At 42.8% G+C, this 19906-nt stretch overlaps 1 protein-coding gene across 2 annotated transcripts; it reads right to left on the reverse strand.

Moving 5' to 3' along the window:
* Positions 1-596: 596 nt before the first annotated feature.
* On the reverse strand, positions 597-19777 carry KIF4A (kinesin family member 4A). 2 transcript variants are annotated; one of them, XM_061361942.1, is made up of 30 exons: positions 19600-19777; positions 19382-19496; positions 18555-18745; positions 18185-18277; positions 16857-17023; positions 16522-16616; positions 16199-16318; positions 14975-15150; positions 13894-13955; positions 13091-13223; positions 12535-12593; positions 12221-12326; positions 11456-11521; positions 10968-11153; positions 10200-10303; positions 9630-9774; positions 9039-9149; positions 8242-8325; positions 7540-7653; positions 7138-7293; positions 6444-6538; positions 5938-6067; positions 4876-5046; positions 4381-4488; positions 3556-3633; positions 3359-3460; positions 2576-2737; positions 2068-2187; positions 1242-1364; positions 597-857 (listed from the first exon to the last, which is right to left on the reverse strand). In XM_061361942.1, exons 1-30 carry the CDS (start codon positions 19720-19722, stop codon positions 672-674), a joined length of 3681 nt encoding a protein of 1226 aa, XP_061217926.1. In that variant the 5' UTR covers positions 19723-19777; the 3' UTR covers positions 597-671. The 2 variants fall into 2 exon arrangements, with proteins under 2 accessions (XP_061217926.1, XP_061217925.1); XM_061361941.1 differs by having other exon boundaries at positions 13091-13226.
* Positions 19778-19906: the final 129 nt, after the last annotated feature.

The following is a 19906-nucleotide window of genomic DNA, read 5'->3' on the forward strand; positions in this document are numbered from 1 at the left end:
GCAAGGAGGGGGAAGGACAGCAGCAGCGAGAAGGACACACTGCAGGGACTGCCTGCTTTGAGTAGGAAAAAGACCTGAAGTGAGGCTTCAGGGGCAACAACACAGCAAGTGGAAGGGAGATCACTGCAATTTACCCTGGCCTGGGTGGGTCACTACATGCAGTCATGTAAAATCACTTATATGCAATAATGTAAAATTAGAAGTCAGGGGGTTTTAGTAGTTACACTTTATTACAGCTACCAAGTTAAAATCACTACAGTATTCACAGGCAGCTAGAGCAAGGTTCCAACTTCACTAAACACTGACAGGCCAGTGCCCCAAAGGTACAGAAACACTGACTGTTTCCACCCTGCTCTCTAGGTTAAGACTACAAACAGCACCTCCAGCAGCCTGGGACAGCCCTTCGATTGGATTAGAGGACAGGACCCAGGTTTCCAGTGCAAAGGCAAAGTTTTGTCAAGATTATGGATTAAACTGTACCCAACGAGTACAGCTCAGGATGGAATGCGGGACCTAGACTGAACCAACTCCATTCACTGCAGAAATTCCAGAGCCACACATACAAATATTCACAGAGAACTGGACAGGACACAATCTAACAAGACTCTACTCTTTTTAAAGTCATCAGTGACACGGGCAGAAGGAACACAGCCCAGTCCAGTCATGCATCATCAGTTGCGCTCCTCCTTGATAGGGGTGCAACCTGAGAAGAAGCTGGTGTTGCTACTCAGCATTCTCTTCTTTCTCTTCACAAGCAGGATCTGGTTCTCTTGGGACTCCTCATCGCTCATGAGCATGGAAGCAGGGTTGCTGGGCTTCTTCAGGAGCAACTCTTGGACCATGATGGGTTTCAGGACCTATCAGAAAGGAAAAGAAGGGAATCTGAGTGGATCAGTGCCCTGAAACACTGTTCACAGTACACAGCAGTTTAAGAAGAGTAAGTTCTGACTTAGGATGCCATCACATCTATGAGCCTCGCCAACACCAGCCTCTCATTGCTGGAAGGCGCAGCAGGAAAGCACGGTAAGCCTGTGTGGCAAAATTTTAGCATGAAAAGAATTCAGCAGGCTCAAAACAAACACAAGTTTTTTTAACAGCTGCAGTCTGCTCAGAATTTTCTAGCACCAGTCTATCACCCTGTTTGTTTGGGCCTTTTTTTACTTAGAGATCCATCAGTAGCCATAAACAAGAGGCTCACACATCCAGAGCCCTTCCTCTCCCCATACACTTTTAGGCAGTACCTTGGTGGGTGGTGTGTCACACACAGGAGGAAAAAAGGTGTCTTCCATAGTCACTTCAGTGGGGTCTTCAGGTTTCAAGGAGCCTTCAGAGTCCCTTCCTTGGTCCTCACACTGCGCAGCATCCTGGGGGCAATACTGTTTTGAGGCACTTTTAAAACATCCACCCCTTCCTTCACCACCAACAGCTGAAGGAATACCAGCGGTCCCTAAGTCCCCTTCTCTCCAGCTGTGAAGTAATTCCTAATCCAGGGTGCCAGATGCCTCTTCCAGGCAACTGCCTTCATAAGAGTCAATAATTAAAGAATGACTATGGGAGATCTCTGCTTCAAATCTCAGGCAGACTAAGGCACTCAGAAAGAGTAAGGCAGACATTTCCAGCAAGAGTTCCAATGAACATCAGTTGCTCTTGAAGCTCCCTGATGCTACAACTCCCACCCCAAATAATCACTTTCCATTCTTCAACAAAAACAAAAATAACCTGAAAATGAGTTAAGCTTTTGTGCCATCTGAAGCCAAAGATACAACTTTTATCTACCAAGTGCAAAAGAAAGACCCAAACTGTTTGTCCTCACGTTCATGGCTGACAATTGGTGGTAGGTAAACCTGTGAGACATCTCCCAGATGTCAATCTTCAGTGCAGTGGAAAGCTTTGGGCTCAGTTAGCACAGGGCAACACTGAATTAGTGACAATTACAGATGTTTCAGAAAGGTGCATATGCTTTACCTTGACAAGCTGTGCATGTTCACTAACAGCACAAGCACTTATCCCTTCACCCAGCTTTACTTAAACACTGTACAGTGCGGCTGTAAATGCAGCACTACTCACCGGAAAGCCAGACTCTCTGTTTCTGCACTTGGCAGGGTCACAGCTACAGCCTTCAGTGCAGCCCACTTTCTGCTTCCTGCAGCCACACTGCCTGTTTCCACACCGGCCCTTGCAGGAGCACTGACAGAGAGAAGAGTTTTGTGTAGAAAGAGCTTTGGCGATTTAGAGACTGCTTCTAGTTTGCCACTGGAGTACACCAAAGTGGGAGCTGTACACAGGGATATTATGACAGGGCATTGCTTTTCCACCTCACTAAAGGAGGCTCCACGAAGGAATAAGGCTGCTGTAGGGGTTCACTATTTTGCTGCTGTCTGAAATATACAGGCCAGTTCAGTCACAGGCAGCTGGACAGAACACATGTGTCTCATGGTGGAAGAAAACTTGTCCAATGAAAAACCGTTTAGGAAGGTGTCACTGACTATAGGCAGCCTTTGCTCTTTATAGATCCTTAGGAATACAGGCTAGCGACTCCTTCATAGGTAACAAGTCAAAGGTAATTGGATCTTACCCCCATTGTGTTTTTCTTTGTTCCTTTGACTGCTTTTCCTGGAATCCAGTCTGCGTCGTCCATCTCTTCTCCAGAGTCCCCTGACTCAGAGAACAGGTCTTCCATGTGCATTTCTGAGGCTCGTGCACGGGGTTTTGCTGTCGTCTGGCGGCGAGGCTTTGGCTACACACAGAAGTTAAAAGCATTGAGGCCCCAGAAGAAATAACAGGGGGTTTACATTTAATTACGGCACTTCAGACCCCCATCAACACAGCCCCATTGCTCTCAGCCAGCCAGGAAGGCTGTAGGGTTAGGGAGGAGAGAATATCAGATTGTCAGGATTAAAAATTCAATGCTATAGGTTGACAGACCCTTGGGAATTTCATAATTTGTGTCACAGTCTTGACAAAAGGTTTTAAACAACTTATTCCTCCCAGCACTAAGATTTGGCTTTTTTGCAAGAGACTGGAAATACTGCAGAGACAAAGAGAAAACATGTGGATTACAAAGGAGGACACAGAGTCAGACATATTTAAAGTAAGAAAACAAGTTTGGATTTTTGTGGGTTTTTTTTTTTTCTGAGATTGAAAACATTAATGTAAGCAGGTTTCAGAGTATTCTGAAACCAGGCGCCTTAAGGACAGTCTGAAGCACAGACAAGGCAAACTTCAATAATTAAAGAACAAGATGCCTTGTAAAAAGCAACCTGGGAGAAAGAAACCAAGACTATTAACAGCCAACATGAACTGTTGAAGAGGACTCAGGTACAATAAAAGTATGAAAACTGGTACGCAGCATCTTTACTTTGGGTGGAATGTAATCAAAAGAAGAATCTGAGGAGTCCAATGCCATTTGCTGAATGCGATGGAGCTTCTGTCCACTGGCAATTTGGAGGAGCAGCAGTTTCTGTTAAGACAGACAAAAGTTAGCAAAACGTTTGCAAAACACATTAATCCAACTGCTAGGAAGCTCTCCAGACCTCCATCTGTGCAGATCTCTACCTGTTTGAGAGTGTTGTTTTCATGGAGAAGTTCTTGGTTCTTCTCGCAGAACTCCCTCATTTTCTCCAGCTCCTCCTCCTGTTCGCAAGACAAGATGGAATCTGTAGGCTTACATGGAGGAGGTAGCACAAGTTTGTGACAGATTTTTTTGTTTTGATCTGTCTTGCAGCACCAGAGGGGGTTCTCTTTGTATTCTCCGTCAGGAGATCAGCTCTCACGTGTGGATCAGGACAATCATTAGTCCTGCTGCGTTGTTTTAGGTGTAACACCACCAGTACAGACAGAAGTTGGTCCTTTCAGGGTGACCATTTAATACCTAAAATTGTCTGTTCCTAAGGCTTTCCTCCAAATTAGGCTGATTTTGCTTTAATACATTGCTGAACATGCCTTTTGACAAGAGCTTGCTACACTACTTCATTCTTTAGGGACAAGAAAAGTTACAGCATGTAAAATGTTTATACAATCAAGCTAAAGTTCTTCCATTACACAGCAGGGTGGAAATATGCTCAAGGTACTAGTAATAGCATGTTGAACATCCTAACTAAAGGTGTTCTGAGCATGGAAGTTTATGTGAGCTGGTCAGATTGTGATGGGCCTCAACACTGCATTTACATTTATTTAATGGAAGAAGATATTTAAGAGTCAAAAAAACTCAGGCTTATTCAAACCTGTATAGCAACTGGCCCCTGCAGCCAACTGAACTGAGCAACTTTAGTTACAAATGGAAATACTCTCAATCCTTCTTCACCTTCCTCACTCTAAAGCTACTATTCCAAGCAGCATGTAATGAGCACACCCTCCCCAAGTCACATCCGGACACTCTACCTGGAACCTAAGTCGCTCTTGCAGCTGTTTCTCTTGCTCATTTAGTGAATCTTCCAATTCCTTCTTTGCTGCTTCTTTTTGCTGGAATTGGCTGAGCAGGTACAGAACCTAAAAGCAAGTTACTATGTTAGAGACAAACAGGCATGAATGCCTAAAGAGACATCTGGCAGCCCAGGAAAAGGCCTTAATTTCAGAAAGATTCTTTCTGCTATTTCATGGCATGATTCCACCCTGATCTAGTTTTAAGTTATCTTGTGCTCAGGTGTAACATTCTCATTTAAAACACTGCAAAACGTTATTGAATAAAACAACTTGGATAGGACAGCAGATGAACAGGGAGATTCCTTGTTAGCTATCTGCAAAAGTCCAGCAAATCTTCACTAGATATACAGCAACAGGTTTCAGCATATCCCCTTTCCCTTTATCACTGAGCCCATTCAGGAATCATAGTCTCAAGACACAGGAGCTCTAAAGATTTCCATCACTTTGTTTTACCTTTTCCTGGTGGTGTTGTTCTTGCAGCAAAAGCTGATTTTGGAAATCAGTCTCCACCTCTGCTAGGTGGTTTTGCTCTTCAGTCAGCTTCTTTTGCATGTCTGAACAGCTGGCTTTGCACTGCTGAAAGCTGCTCTCCAACTTGCTTTCTTGCACTTTTGAGGAGACCAGCTGAAAGACAGAAGCAAGATGATTGCTTGGGTCAGTGAGTTCCAGTTCTATGTTTCTTATTCCAGTTGGGACAGATATGTGGCAGTCTGATGGCAAAGCGTTTCTGTAGCTGCCAGACACCATAAGAACTGGAGTGGCCATCAGCAATGAGGAGATTATATGAGAAATTCAGAGGTGGATATTTGACAGCTGGTATGGAGGTGCAAAACAGCAGGAAGTCTTGTTAACAGTTTTAGATTAATCTCTTTTTCTGCAACACTTTCAATCTGAGTACTGGGGGGATCTCAAGAAAGAATGCTCCCTCATATTAGCTCCTTAATTCTTTTCCTTTAATTTCCAAGAACCAGGGACTGATATACGATTCTGTCATTCAGTTCCTCTTTCCTTAATCACACATTAGCCCTATTCCTACTTGTCCCTACTCCCAGTCTTCTTAGGGCTTCTCACATCTCAACATCCATTCCATGGCTTCCGCTCTGACCCCAGAGCACTCCCCTTCCTTTCCTGCAGATTGCCTACTTATTCAAGAAGTTTTTTAGGTACTTCTTTATTCCTTTTTTCCTCTTCCACTTTTGAAATTCGTTCCCTTCCCTTTTACCATTCCCATGCAAGTCTTGTTTTTAAGCATGGCTTTAGCCAGTATCTCCAGGACTGTGTCTATCCCATTTCCATCTTCCCTGTTTTTTGAATTTTCACTCCCTAAACTGGTCTACAATACAGGAGAATATTTTGAATCAGAAGTTGTGGGTGAAATAAAGCTCATCCAGTAGAAGAGCGCTTCACTTGAATTCATCCCTGCTGTCAGCTTATCAGTCACTTCCTTTCATCCCTGGCTAAGCAGATTTACAGCCTTTGTTTTTAGTGATTAAAATAGGATAATTCAGAATTTACCTCTCCAAGGAGATACTTCAAAGCACATTTAGCTTCTAAGATTGTTGCAATGTTGTCCCAACGCTGTTTCGCACGATCTCCATTGTCAGCATCTAAGAGTTTCTGCTGCAGATCAGCTATTTGGGCACTCCTTTGGAAGAACACATTTGAGGTTTACATGTATTTGAGGTTACAAAACAGGAGAAAAACTAGGCTAGTCACTGGGCTAAAAGTGCAGTGCTTCCCTTATACAGAGATGCTCACAAACAGAAGGAAAAAGCAATCCTAGTGTCTGAGTAGCATCCTCACAACCCCACATTCTGGAAGAATTCAAGCCAGGAGAACCACATGGTCTTATCATTTTTACTGTCAGTGTATAAATTCTTTTACTTTCTCTTCTGTTTCACAGAAGAGTTGTAGAAAGAGAAGAGCCAAGACAAAAAAAAAAAACAACAAAAAACAAACCCAAAAAACCATCCCCAAAACGGGGCAAGGCCATGCAAATCAGCTTTAGTGCACTGCCTCACCTGAGCCCCATCTCAGTTTCCAGGCTTTCTATCTGCTTCGCTACGGAAAGGTCCATCTCTGATGCCTGCAAATCTGCGATGGAATAGGTGCGTCTCTAGAGAATTGTAGCAACAGACAGAAGTGAGCAATAGGTGAAGAAATAGACACAAGACTGGGCTTTCATTTATAGACAACGTTTCAGCATAGCTCTTCTAAAATCCTCAAGTATCTTTCCATAGTTTTAATTACATTGCTCCTCCTCAGAGTCTTTGATTAATGGGTATGACCCACTTGACTTTATTTCCTTTGCCAAGATTCCCAGTTTAAATAGAATGCGTTTCTAGGCCCAAAGGTAGCAGAAAGCCTCCAAAATGATGGTTTCAAAATGTGTTTCTTCTGTACAGCCATTCTGAGAGATTTTTGCTATCTAGCATGTTCACCACCCAAGCTCATTTTACACTTTCTAGCTTCGGGTGTGACCCACTCACACCCATCATATTTACTGCATTAAGAAACAAGTTATTTCAGCAACTCTGTTCCGTGACATGCCAGAGGACAGTAACAACACTAAATGCTTTCTTCCAGAAAGGTAACCATCTCCATCCCTATCACCCAAGGGGAAAGGTCAAACAGGAGCAAATCAGAGTAAGTGACAGTATTTGCTGAACAGCCAGAGGTGTGAGGCAGGGAAAATGGCATTTCCTTCTCTCTTACCCGTAACTTTAAAGGTGGGTTTTCCCCAGCCTCTTTCTTCATTTTAAGCTGATGGATCTCCTGTGCCAAGATCTTTCTGTCCTCCAGAAGGTCGGCAAGGTGCCGCCGAGCCTCTTCAGTACTAACGAGAACCTCTACTTCATTTGCAAGCCAGCTCTGGAGGAAAAAAAACAACCACCAAACACCAAAACCCAGTATAGTGGTTTGCTGTAGTCTCAGTTTCAGGCCTGAATCCCTCTCTGAAATGCTTTCACAGATAAACTACATAATCTTATTGCCTCTCTTAATATGCTCCCCCATGTTCCTCCCCTCTGCTCTCCAGCCATCAATCCCTGCAGCACCTACTGAGTTAACAAAGTTAAGTCTACTCATTGTTGCAATGCACAACATCTTGTCACCCACTTTTACTCGTGCAGCAACTCCTTCCATTCCCCGATTTTGACTTTCCTTCCTTTTATCTGCAGCCTCCTGTTGTTTCTGAAGAGCATTCTTTAGACGCTTGTTAGCGGCTGCTGCCTGTAAAACAATTTGCACAATAGGTGAGCAGTAGATACCTCAATCTGAAACGGTTGAAAACACGATGTATTCACAATGCAAGACAGACACTGAGGCAGTAAAACAGAGCATAACGTTAAGAGCAGAGTAACTTCAGAATTAAGTGACTTGAGTGGTTGACTTTGTTTCCTTTGCCAAGATTCACAGTTTAAACAGAATCTGTTTCTAGGCCTAAAGGTAGCAGCAAGCCTCCAAAATGATGGTTTCAAGATGTGTTTCTTCTGTACAGCCATTCTGAGAGATTTTTGCAATTTAGCATGTTCACCACCCAAGCTCATTTTACACTTTCTAGCTCGGGTGTCTGAAACACATTTTCCACAGAAACCTGATGTTCAAAAGGTAATTCAGCCTTTAAGGAACAGATTTAACTTGAATCCCTCTAAGGCTACAGACAGAAGCACAGTATTTCTCTACAGAGAGAAAAGCACCTATTTCCAGACCTTCAAACTGCTTTGAAGAAGTGTCTGCATATTCTATTATGACCTTCAACCTCACTTTGCAGACCCTTAGGAGCTGGTTGGGAGTTACTAGCAGATATGGGATCCTCACCTCTTCTGTTTTGCGCCGAAGTACATTGGCCTGCTTCTGGAAATCACGCTCTAGCTTCAGGAGCTCATATTGTCTCTTGCGATCCTGCAAGGAAATAATGTTAAGACAGATGGAAAAATCACCCCTCACGTTAATGCCTGTGGCCAGATTCACAATTCTTGGAGCAGAATAATTAAGCTTGCTGGTCCACAATGCATGCACTTCATAGTGATTTCACTGATCATTAGAAGCTTAAGACATGTAGTGCCTCAAAGAACAAATGGCTGTTAGGCTTAAAGTGACTAGAAGGGCTTCAGATCTTCCATTAAAAAGGTTTAGGAGCCTTAAAGCTGTAAGAGACTACGAACCACTTTGCATCCCAAAGCAAACTTGTTACAGTAGGAATTCCTGTGAGGCCAGAACTCAACAGTTACATGTTTGTAGCTGGATTTCATTAACAATTCTGTTTACCTGAATTGTTCGATGGATGCAATATTCCTTTGACAATTTAAATACCTCCCATTCTGTGGCCAAGCCCTAGAACTTTCAATGCTCAAAAATATTAACTATTTTTGCCTTCTGCTTTAGAGCTGAATCATGACAATTGTGTTAACAGCTTTAAGATCTCCAGACACAAGTGGGTCCATTTATGACAACTGGTGAAAGGTGGCAACCATATGAACTAATGTTATCTTCAAAGAATTCCCCAGATGTTTTTCAGGTGCTCAATGGTTAAACAAAGCCTTTCAGCAAACACTTTAATGATTTGTTTCACTCTTCGGAGGGAACTACAGCCTAGGGGCTTACTGTTTGCTCACCAGTTCTTTCAGCTGGATCACTTCCTTGTCCTTCTGTTGTTTCCACTGCCTGAATTTCTCAGCTTCCTCTTTCATTTGGCGCATCAACTGTACCCTTTGGTTTTTCATTTCCTGAAAAATAGAAGGGGCTGGAATTGTCCAGCACTTGCATCCCGAGTAGTTTCAAACTACATTCCCTTCGTGTGTCTACCAGGGGTGGGGAGCGGCAGATGGGCTACAGTGTGCTGCCCACCCAGTATACTTGCCTAGGGACACTCTTAAAGTGCTAAACTGAGAATTCATTTTTTAAGGCATAAAGGGAAGGCTAACACTTGCAAAGTATATAAAAGGAAATCAAAGTGAAGTGATTTGACTGAGACAATAAGTTATCAGAATAGCCAGAAGACACTTTGGACTTCTTTTATTCTTCCAAGTCTCGGTAGCCATCTGCCTGTTGTATTACATCAGCAATTGTGGTCACACAACCAAAGCAATCTTGCAAAAAAACCCAGTATTCTCAGTTTAACAGAACAGAAAGTGAGGGCCTTCTCTCCAAAACCTGCTTTGTCTACACTAGAGCAAGCCTAAGAACTGCATGCTATGGTTAGTTACCCTGATCTCTTGGTTCAGCTTGGAGACAGTACGTTCTGTCGATTCCTTCAGCTTTAAGAGCTTTGACTGCTCATTCAGCTTTTTCTTCAGCTCACTAATTTGTCCTTCCAACTCTTGAAGTCTTTTCCGACGCCGTTCACTAAGTCTGTAAAGAAGTCACATTTTACAATCAGGGCCCCCACCCAAACTGCTCCTCTCAAACAGGTACTCTCCAACTTTAGAGACACCTTATGAAAAACAAAGCAATTCTCTTTCCCACTGATGAAAACCCTCTATCAGGCTTTTCTGCAGTTCATACCATTCACATGCCATGTTAAAGAGACACATCTGCATTAAAACAAGAGCTTTTACAACTACCAGAATCATAGACTAGTTAGGGTTGGAAAGGACCTTAAGATCATCTAGCTCCAACCCCTCTGCCATGGGCAGGGACACCTCACACTAAACCATGTCACCCAAGGCTCCGTCCAACCTCACCTTGAACACTACTAGGGATGAAGTGCAAGACAACGAGTTTTCACAGGCACATTAACACAATTTTCAGCACTATAAGCCACATAGCTCTCTTACTTGGCTTGGTTGACATCCTTCTTTGCCATATGGAGAGCAAGGATCAACTCCTCCTTTTCTTTTTGCAGACTGCTGACCTCAAGTTCCAGATCCTTGATATTACTCTAGAAAGAACAAGAACAGTAAGCCTCCAAATAAAAACCTTGAAACCATATTCCGAAATAAAGCTTTATGTCTGGAAGCCTTAAGAAACCACATTCTTTTCCAACAGGCTGTAAACCACTTTGTCTAAAAGCAGTACAAGTGTGAAAATGGCCAGTCTGTCATACACTGAGATTTTTGTCAGGCCACAGAACCACCATGACAAACTAAAAGTTATAACTGAAGTTATGACTGAGCAATTTCAGAGACAGGAGATCCCAGCACAGCTAGTGAACAGATCACGTGGCTGTACTGTAAGAGTTAACAATGAAGTACTTGCATTTTGCCTGGTGTGGCAAAGCAAACCTCCAAGTAAAAGCAGAGGTCATTCTACCTAGAATATACAGTGACTAACAGCTTACTTCAGGGAAAAGATTGTCTTCTGGTGGTAGAGCTATTTGTAGGTAGCTGGCCATGATGATTCCTTCCCCTTTTCTGCTGACACCTGTCATTAATTCCCCACTATGCCCAAGAGGGCAGTGACCCAGCTTAAGGAAACAGACCCAATAAGAACACACTCATGAAAGGACAGATCATCTCCTCCCTTCCCTCAGCATGGAGTGACTGCATTCATTAGGGGAAAATAAACTGAATGTATCTTTACAGAACTATTTCAAAAGACCTTACCTCATATTGGGACTGAATGGGCTCCAGCTGACTATCGTTCTGTGTCATTTTTTTGGCAAGTGCCTCTTTCAGAGCCAGGACTTTATCCAATTCAAGCAGCTCTTTGGACATCTGTGCTTGACGGAGGGCATGTTGAGTGGCGAAGCCATCTGAGGATCTCTTGGTATTGTGGCCCACTCCTGCTTCCTGAAGGAGACACAGCAATAAACAGGAGAGGCCAATCCGCTCCACCTATGGGATCACATGTTCTGCAGAACACTTCTAATTCATTTTTTACATAAAAAATTAAGATACTTAAAAATAAGAACAGGTTATTAATCTTTAACAGATTGAGCAAATAAGAGTTTAGACAGGCAGCACATACAAAAGTGACACATTATTTCCCAAACATCTGGATTAGAAAACTAAGGTGTGGACACAGATAGGAGAGGTAAGGGGATAAAAACATGCCCTGGTAAGGTCTGCACTGCTGGAATCCCCTCACTTACTGCTGTAGCATCCTGTCCAGAGTCTGCCACCTCTGCAGCAGCTTCTGCTCTGGCAGCACTTTCACTCTATATAGGACAAAGAGAAAATAATTTTGGTTAAGAGTGAAAGATGAAGTAAAAGGACACTAACAACAGTCTGTTAGCCTGTTATGACGAAGCATAATGTTATTGCCCTCTGTCCAGAAAGCTGTCCCTGAAAGAGGATGACATTTTCTTCCTCCTCTAGCAAAGTGAGGATACTCCTCCTAGACTAACTGGACTTTCTAGTCTTCTCTCAACTCCAGCATTGGCACCCAGCTACTCACAAGAGTAAGGAGTCAGGGAACAAGGGGAACATCTAGCAAGGGAGAACAGAGAAGATCCTCAATTAGATGAAGATTGGGCAACTTCTGTTTAACAATTTCAGGTCCCTACAATTTCTGTTGCTCATTAAAACTAGCAAGTTCATAACTCTCTTTCCAACATTTGAATTGCAAATCCGTGCTAGTCTCCCACTGTCAGATTCTTTTATGGAGTCTATTCCTTCCCCCCTCACCAGCACGTGCAGCCACTCAAGCACAACTGGCCCTTCTACAGCATTAAAAGTACAGCAGGACATTTTGTCTTGAAGTAGATATCAAGAGACATTTAATACTTTCATTCCTGGGCTCCTTAAACAAGGTTTCTGCACAACAGAATCTACTGCTCACCAGATGGACAGAAGAACCCTTGGTTTTGCTAGTAAACTCACCTGGCACACTCTTCTCTCCCAGGATTCAGTCTTACCTGCAACTGAGCCAAAACTTGCTGCATATTGCGAATCACTTCAATGTTTTCTTTCAGCTCTTCATCTTCTACATTCTCTACCAGCTTCTGTAGATCAAGCTTGCACCTGCAATGCAGACATGGGAATAAGTCCGTGAGTATTACGTGCCATGTTTGTGTCACACACACTAATAAGGAACAACTTTCCTCACTGAACACACAAATGAGCCCTAGATGAACAAACACAAATTGAGTGTATCCACTTTATCCCAACAAAAATGTTTAATACTGAAAGACATTTCCTCAGCATAAGTAGGGTGTGGAAACAGACTTACACATCATGCTGCTGAAGTTGCTCTAGTTTGGCATTCATCTTCTCATTTTCTTGTTCTGCCTAAGAGAAGTCAGAATTATACTGAATTGTAGGAATAGCAAGAAGTCAGCAAATAGCTCATTTATTTGTAGCAAAAGATATGTTTGTCAGTTCGTGGCAAATCAAGGCACTGAAAGATCTTGCATGATCATTGCCACGAGTTTTTTAGACTTAACACCCTTTTTCACAGGAAAAATATACTGCAATGAATCAAAAAGCAGGATGAGGTGGGGAAGAGAGCACATGTGCAAGTGCTGGTATTTAAAACATTAAAGGAACAGAAAAGCTGAAATATTCAGGTCTTTCCTTCACTGAAGTCAACAGATCTCTAGGCTCTGACTAGCTCTGGAAGACTTTTGGATCTGACTGATAGCTACAGATTTTAAACGAATGTGAAAGGAACATTAAAGAGAGAGATTCCTAATATGCTGTTAATACAGGAGCTGCTATTTATTAGTCTTTGGCTAAAAAGGGAAGTCATGCAACTTAAAAGTTTTTCCTGGGTAACTGAACCTTACCAGAATGAGCCTCTCCAACATCTGTGCTGTCTGGCCAGCAGCCTCACTCAGCCCTTGGCTCAGCTTTTGATTCTCCTCCATTAGTGATTGGTTCTTCTCCATCAGGGACTGGAGATTCTCAGAAGGTGCCATGCTACTGAAATATTAAGGACCGGTTTGCTTTGTTAGAGGTTTGCAATAGCACTGAAATTGCCTCCAAGTTTCCTAAATAACTTACAATAAATATAGGTTGTAGCAGAGAAACAGAAATCACTGGAGGAAGTCTAATTAAAAAAAAAATACCTAAGTAATACAGCATTCCAAAAGTAAGCATTTGAAAGAGAATAGCTTTTTGAAACAGGAATGCTGTTTGACCAGTCTGTAAACTGAATGTATGTGGGTTTTGGAACATCCTCAGAAGACAACAAACACCTACACGATCCCACTCTTTCCTGCATTTTGTGCTTTTAAGAACAATGGAGATGGAGGTGCCCTACAATTAGAGGTAGAGGGGAGAGGAAGAAAAGAGGGATGGATGGTCCTGAAAAGCAGACAGTTAGGAGACATTGCCTTGCTCCTCATATTTCCTACAATTGGTTTTTGCAATCTTAAGGGGATTGCTACAAAACTACATGACCCACGCATGCATGGAAATTCAGTAAAGGTGACAAAGAGAAGGAAAAAAAGACTGTCCAGAACCTACTAGAACACAACTGTTTGCTCTGCCCTCAACTCTACAGCACTGCCTAGAGCAAAGGAGATCTAGAGCCTTTGCTGGTGTGTGATGGCCATCAGAACACTGAGCATTAATATACAAATCTTACTTGATAGACACTGGGAGAATCCCTCCATGGGCCTGCAGTAGTAACACCTGCAATTGTTGAACCTAGAAAGGCAAACAATTATTACTTGTAAAGCTCTCCCATACAGGAATGAGATGGTTGAAGGAACACTGTTAAGATCCTTTGTCTTAATACAAGTCATATGCTTCACAACAGTCCTTTTACAGGCAATGGCCTGTGGGAAGGAATCATGTTGCTAAGTATTTTAAGCAATTCACTCCAAAAAAGAAAAGCTACTTTGTCTTCATCAGGAATGCTCAGATCAGAGTATGGTAAGTCACCCACAGAGAGCTGACATGCTGTTCTGTGTTCAGTGTCAGGGACCTAGCTGATGTAAAGCACAGGTCTCCCACTTTGCTGAACCAATGTTCTGTTGCTACTGTTTGCATGAGATAGTCAGAGCATTTGCAGTCCTAAGCTGTCTGAATATGTAATTTGAATTTACAGGATGCTAATAACCATTCACTCAGCTTTGCTGAACAGTGCTATGAAGTAAGCAAAACAACTCCATTGATCCATTTTGGAACTAGAATACTGAGTTTTTCTCTGGAGAGAGAGCATGAAAGACTATCATATGCATAGTGTTAAGCATAGCAAACCTAGTTAACTCTCACTGGTAGACAAGCCCTTGGGCACTTCTGCTTCGAGTTTAGCCAAGTCCAGTTTATGCAGCTTATTTACATTTGTAGCTGACCACACAGGAACACTCCTCACTTTCTGCTCTGTGCTGGACATAGGCAGGTGGTGTCAGCAAGGGAACCACCCCTGCATTTCTCATTTCACCTGTAGCCTAATGGGCAGGCAATGATTTGTTCAGTGGAAGGGAAATATAAATCACACTAACGCTATCATTTTTTTGTTGCATTGAATACTTGCTGTAGAATTACAAAAAATATTCATGTATATGGCAGTTATATACCCATCTCAAGAGACAGAGAAACATGTACTAAATATTTTTTGCTTATTTTGTGTAGCTAGGCATCCTGCACCTCTGCTTACTCTGTAATGACCTTAGTACCAAAAGGCCAGACGTAGGCTTCTCACAAGAAGCAGCACACAGTACCTGCTGCTTTAGCTGATGTAACTCAGTTGCTTGAGGATCCCGGTTGACAATTGGCTTATTTTTTATTTTTCTTGCTCTGTCAGCATAACGCAGAGTATTCAGGGTTTCTTCTAGATTGGAATCCGCTGGGCTTACACAGGCAATCATGAGAGTGTGGCTGTTTCCACCCAAAGAATCTGAGAAGGAAAATACAGCATAGTCAGCTTACTTTGTAAGCCAAAGTCCCAAAGTTACATCTCACCCCTAAGCCCCAATTATTTCACATCAGAAGTCCCAGTAACGTTGTTGTCCTGTTAAATAATTTCTGAAATTACTGCAATTTCTGTGCTATTCCTGGCACAGTTCTTTCAGGTTACTTCCTCCCTTCTCCCACACAAAAATACCCAAGATCCCCATGGATATCCGGACATCAGAATTCACACTACCTTCAGATTTAAAGGATTATTGGCCAAGAATATATTCATTCAACTTCTCCAGCTGTATGGCATTTTATCCTTTTGTTTTAGACTAACACATATTGGCTACTTAAAACTTATGATCAGAAAAAAAAAAAAAAGGGGGGGGTCCCCATAATAACCTCTGTCCAATCCAACTTCTTTTTATTAGGTACTTCCAGACAGGGAAAATACAGAAAAGCCTAACTTTTTGTACCAAATTATTTAACTACAAGAAAAAAACCTCCAGTAAATTGTATGACTATACTTATGCCTATATTAAAGGTCAATTTGGGTAAAATGCATTAAAAGCCCATCACAACTATTGAAAAATAAGCACCACAAGGACCAGATACTCAGACTAAGAAAACAAAACAAACATGATGCACACAGTGAAGGCACAGACAGCTTGAGCTTCATTTTGGTTGCAATATTCTCCAGTAAGTAGCTATAATTAGGGTATAATAATAGATCTCTGCTTCCAGACATAGCTTCTCATCTTTCTTCTCCTCACCAAAAAACTAAATGCAATTTGTCTAGCTTCATTCTATCACATAGGAACTGCAAAACAGGCGGACTCAAATGCGTCCATCTCAACATATTTGCAACCTGAAAATCAGAGTACAGAACAGGCCCAGCTTCAGCAAGAAGTGGAACTAAACCAACAAATGCAACCCCTCTGTCAACAGCAGCCACTGCTTTGAGCTGTGGGGTTTTATGGCTGTTGAGGTTTTTTTGCCACTTTGTCATTTAAAGTGCATATGTAGATTTATCATTATCTGTCTCTTACCTTGCAGCAATCTTGTTAACTTTGAGTCTCTGTAGGGGACAAAACCCCCCTTTTTATTTTCATCACCAAGTGCACTAATTACATTTCCCAGGCAGAGGAGACCTCTGTTTATGTTGATGCCTGCAAACAAATAGATGACAATGAGCAGAGATGTCTCGTAACTGGGAACCATTCATTTCCTGTCCTTACTTAAAAAAAAAATCAAAAAATCAAAAACGTTTAAAAAAAGCACACTAAAAGTGTTAATTAAAAGAGCTGCTTTGCTTTTTTATGAACTAGAAGTGATAAGAAACCCAAGCTATACCAGTCATTTTCCTACACACCTTCTTTTAGTCTGTCTCCCTCAGCCTTGGTCTTCTTTTGTCTCTCAGAGCCAGCAAGATCAACCAGATGCAGCTTGGAGCGAAAACTGCTGTTCCTATGGCAGAAAAAAACTCTTTCACTCTCTCAAGTAAACATGCAGTTAGGAAAGCAGTCCAGTGGTTACTATAGTTGAGCTACCACGCTGAAAAACATTCTTCGAATCAGAGGCAGCCAAGTAAAGGAACTGCCTCAAGCTCAGCTGAGTTCATCCAAGACCAGGAAAGAATGACAGGACTGTGAAATGCTAAGTCTGACCCCCAACAACTGCTAGGACTGGCTGTGTGATCACACTTACTTGTCACTTTTCTTCTTCTGGTCAATGCAAATGGTGAAGATGGCATGGGACCGTGAGGACTGGGAATTCATTGCTGTAGAAGCCACTGTCCTGGAATTATTCCCTTGCTCTAGGCAGAATACCATCTCTTGGGCAGAAGTGACATTTCTTTCTGTTAACCCTACAATCTGTATCCAGAAAGAAAGCATTATTTATCCTCTTTATCCTGACTTCCATTAGAAAATTTGTCCTGTCTTAGACTGTAGCAAAGTTAATTCCCTTTGTAAATATTCATTCACAATAATCAGCCTCCTTTCAAGCCAGAGGCTTGGTATGGATTTCCCCCAACAAAAAATTTGCTCTGAATTTCCTATCAGTAATGTTAAGTCATATCATCTCTCCTTCACTGTACTCCTGTATACACACACCGAGTTCCTCTGTGCCTGCCTGAGAGCCAGCTGGGCTCCTCAGTATTCTGTGGAGAAATCTAGAGTTGCCTTCACATATGCCAGGCCAAGCTGAGAGCTGAAAGCTGTGCCTGTCAAGGGGCACAGAAAGCGGAAAACTGTCTGGTGGGGGTGGTGACTTGTGTGAATAGCGCAGAGGGGAGGCAGGTTATTAGGGACAGAGAGGACTGTGTAGTGAGGACTGATCATGCTCCTTGGCAAGCTTGCATTTTCCCTAAAGGGCCTGTCTCCCTGAATCACAATGCTGCTAATAACACATGGATGAGTGGCACCCCGGTATTTTAGAGATGACAAGAAGCAGCACAGGACTACATGTAACAAAGACATTAATGGATCAAAGTGACATGGCACCTGAGCTGTGTGTATGACAACTGACAATCTACCCACCACTTAAAACCGAAATGGTGTGAATGAAGCACAGCAGAAGTTCAGCTACAAAATAAGTACACAGAACAACCGTAGCACAAGGCTTATCTGCACTATAAACACACATACATACAAAACAAATAACTTGGGCATTAAAACAATTTCCTCTCAGGATCCTTTTGTTGTACACTACTTCTGCCAAAAGGAAGAGTGCAATTGCAAGGGTTTGGAATTTGGTGAAGGACTCAAAGCATGTTCTCAGATATTCACCTAAAATAGCTTCAAAAGAAGTCAGAACAGAACTTGGAAGTGGCTTTGTGATGAATATTTTCCCCTATTGGTGTTACCCAAGTAAACTTAAGAATTATCAACAACTCAATTTTGAGAGAAATGAGTAGTTATGATGATTTCACACACACCAATACAAAGCAGTGCTTAAGGAGTCAGACGGTTCACCAAAACATTCGTCCCATGCCGTATCACACTGCATGTGACCCATCTAACAGGGCAACAGACCTTTATGCCTTCTTTTGGGTCTTCCCGTATGCTGATTGGAGAAGGCCGTTCTCTCGATGGACACAGAAGGTCTAGAATATCCTCATTGTAGATCTGAAAACATCAGAGCAGCAGTTCAGAGTTACCAGTCTTGCATGGAGACACACACACAGTTATGCTGAAATCATGGCTACCTTTGTATTACATTCTATTTGTTTTACCACTACTGAAAGACACCAAGGACGCAGAATCCACTTCCTGACAAGACCATATGTGGTCTTTGGGTTTAATTTAACAAATACCTACTATCTGAAGGAGATGGCCTCGTTAAAGCTCACTTTATTTGCAGTTCATAACTTCGTAATAGTTTGAAAATCAAAACAACTTTTACCTCTAGATAAGAAACTTTGAGGATGAATTCCCAATCCTGCCTTTGTTCCTTCTCCTTAAACAGCAGCTTGATTACCCGTGGGATGACTCCCACATTGGGCTCATCCTCTTGACTGGCAGTGTAGGCACCTCCCATAGAGTACGTTTTCCCAGATCCTGTCTGTCCATAGGCTAACACAGTAGCATTGTACCCTGGAGAACAAAGAGTGCCCAGATCAGACAATCACAGAGGAACCAGAAGAAGCTTTAATGAACAGAACTGCATTCTGGGAAAAGCACTGATCCTTGACATCTGTTTAACAGAAGCTTTATGCACAGATCACAGTTAGCAACATAAACACAGACAAAATTGTTATTCCAATTCTTTGTTAAAGCTTTATTAGAGCTAGTCACAGAAACACAGTGTAAATCCTGTCATCCCAGCTCTGCAGTACCATCACTAACAGCTCCTGGTATGAGACACTTAGCAACTCATCATATTATTCTTGATAAAATCCTCTCGCCTTACAGAAACAGCATCAGGAAATAAAATGACCTAAAGAAAATACAGAGATCATTTTGCAGAGTGCAACAGGTTGCGAACAGGCAAGATTTAGCACAAGAGGTTGGAGTCACAATCTGGCTAGTGTGGGATTTAATTTTCTGAGAAGAACAAAAGAAAAAGTGAGTCAGAAGGAAGAATTAAACAGCACTTTCTTCCACAGCTGAGCCCACCAAAACTCCCAGTAATTTAAATCAGAGTTTAAAGGTTAGACCAGATGATCCTTGAGGTCCCTTCCAAGCTGGTATTCTACAATTCTATGATGTATAAGCTCAGTTAACACGCACCTTTGAAGATGCCTCGGATGAGAGAGGACACAGCTGTGTTGAAGACCTCCTCTTGCTCGACAGAAGGGTCAAACACGTAGTCATAAGTGAACGACTTATCATTACCTACGACCACCTGCGGAGCACAGACATACAGATCACGCTCACTACAAGGCCCCAACAGCACCCCGAAGGAGGGAGGCACCGCCAGCCTCGGGGCGGAACGCGGGTTCCCTTACCTGCGGCTCCCCCGGCACGAAGGACAGGCAGGTCTGGCACCCTTCGCTGATCTCCTTCGGCACTAAGGGCCGGCAGCGCAGCGCCACTCGCACCGGGATCACCTTCGCATCTTCCTTCATCATTTTCAGGCACAGAGGCCGCCCTGCAGAGGAGTGGAGCCAGGTTAAGGCCTCACAGGAGCAGCACCCATCGCTGCCAGTAGGCACCGTGCCGGGGCCTGGGCCGCAGCTGGAAGGCCTAGACCCCGCTACCGGCTCTACCAGCGCCCAGCCCCAACAGGCAGCGGCCGCGCCGGAGGGGAGTGGG

The sequence above is a fragment of the Neopsephotus bourkii genome, unplaced genomic scaffold (genome assembly GCF_033783945.1).
Source record: "Neopsephotus bourkii isolate Nb327-2 ecotype Australia unplaced genomic scaffold, CSIRO-AGI_Nbou_v1 NB_1067, whole genome shotgun sequence".
NCBI lineage: Eukaryota > Metazoa > Chordata > Aves > Psittaciformes > Psittacidae > Neopsephotus > Neopsephotus bourkii.

Excerpts from the sequence above, each read along its gene's own strand:
- KIF4A (XM_061361941.1), bottom strand. The coding sequence starts at position 19,722 with ATGATGAAGGAAGATGCGAAGGTGATCCCGGTGCGAGTGGCGCTGCGC. Across the intron at positions 16,617-16,856 it reads CAGAAGAAGAAAAGTGACAA|GAACAGCAGTTTTCGCTCCA; the intron begins GTAAGTGTGATC and ends TTTCTGCCATAG. Across the intron at positions 7,654-8,241 it reads TTCGGCGCAAAACAGAAGAG|GCAGCAGCCGCTAACAAGCG; the intron begins GTGAGGATCCCA and ends ATTGTTTTACAG.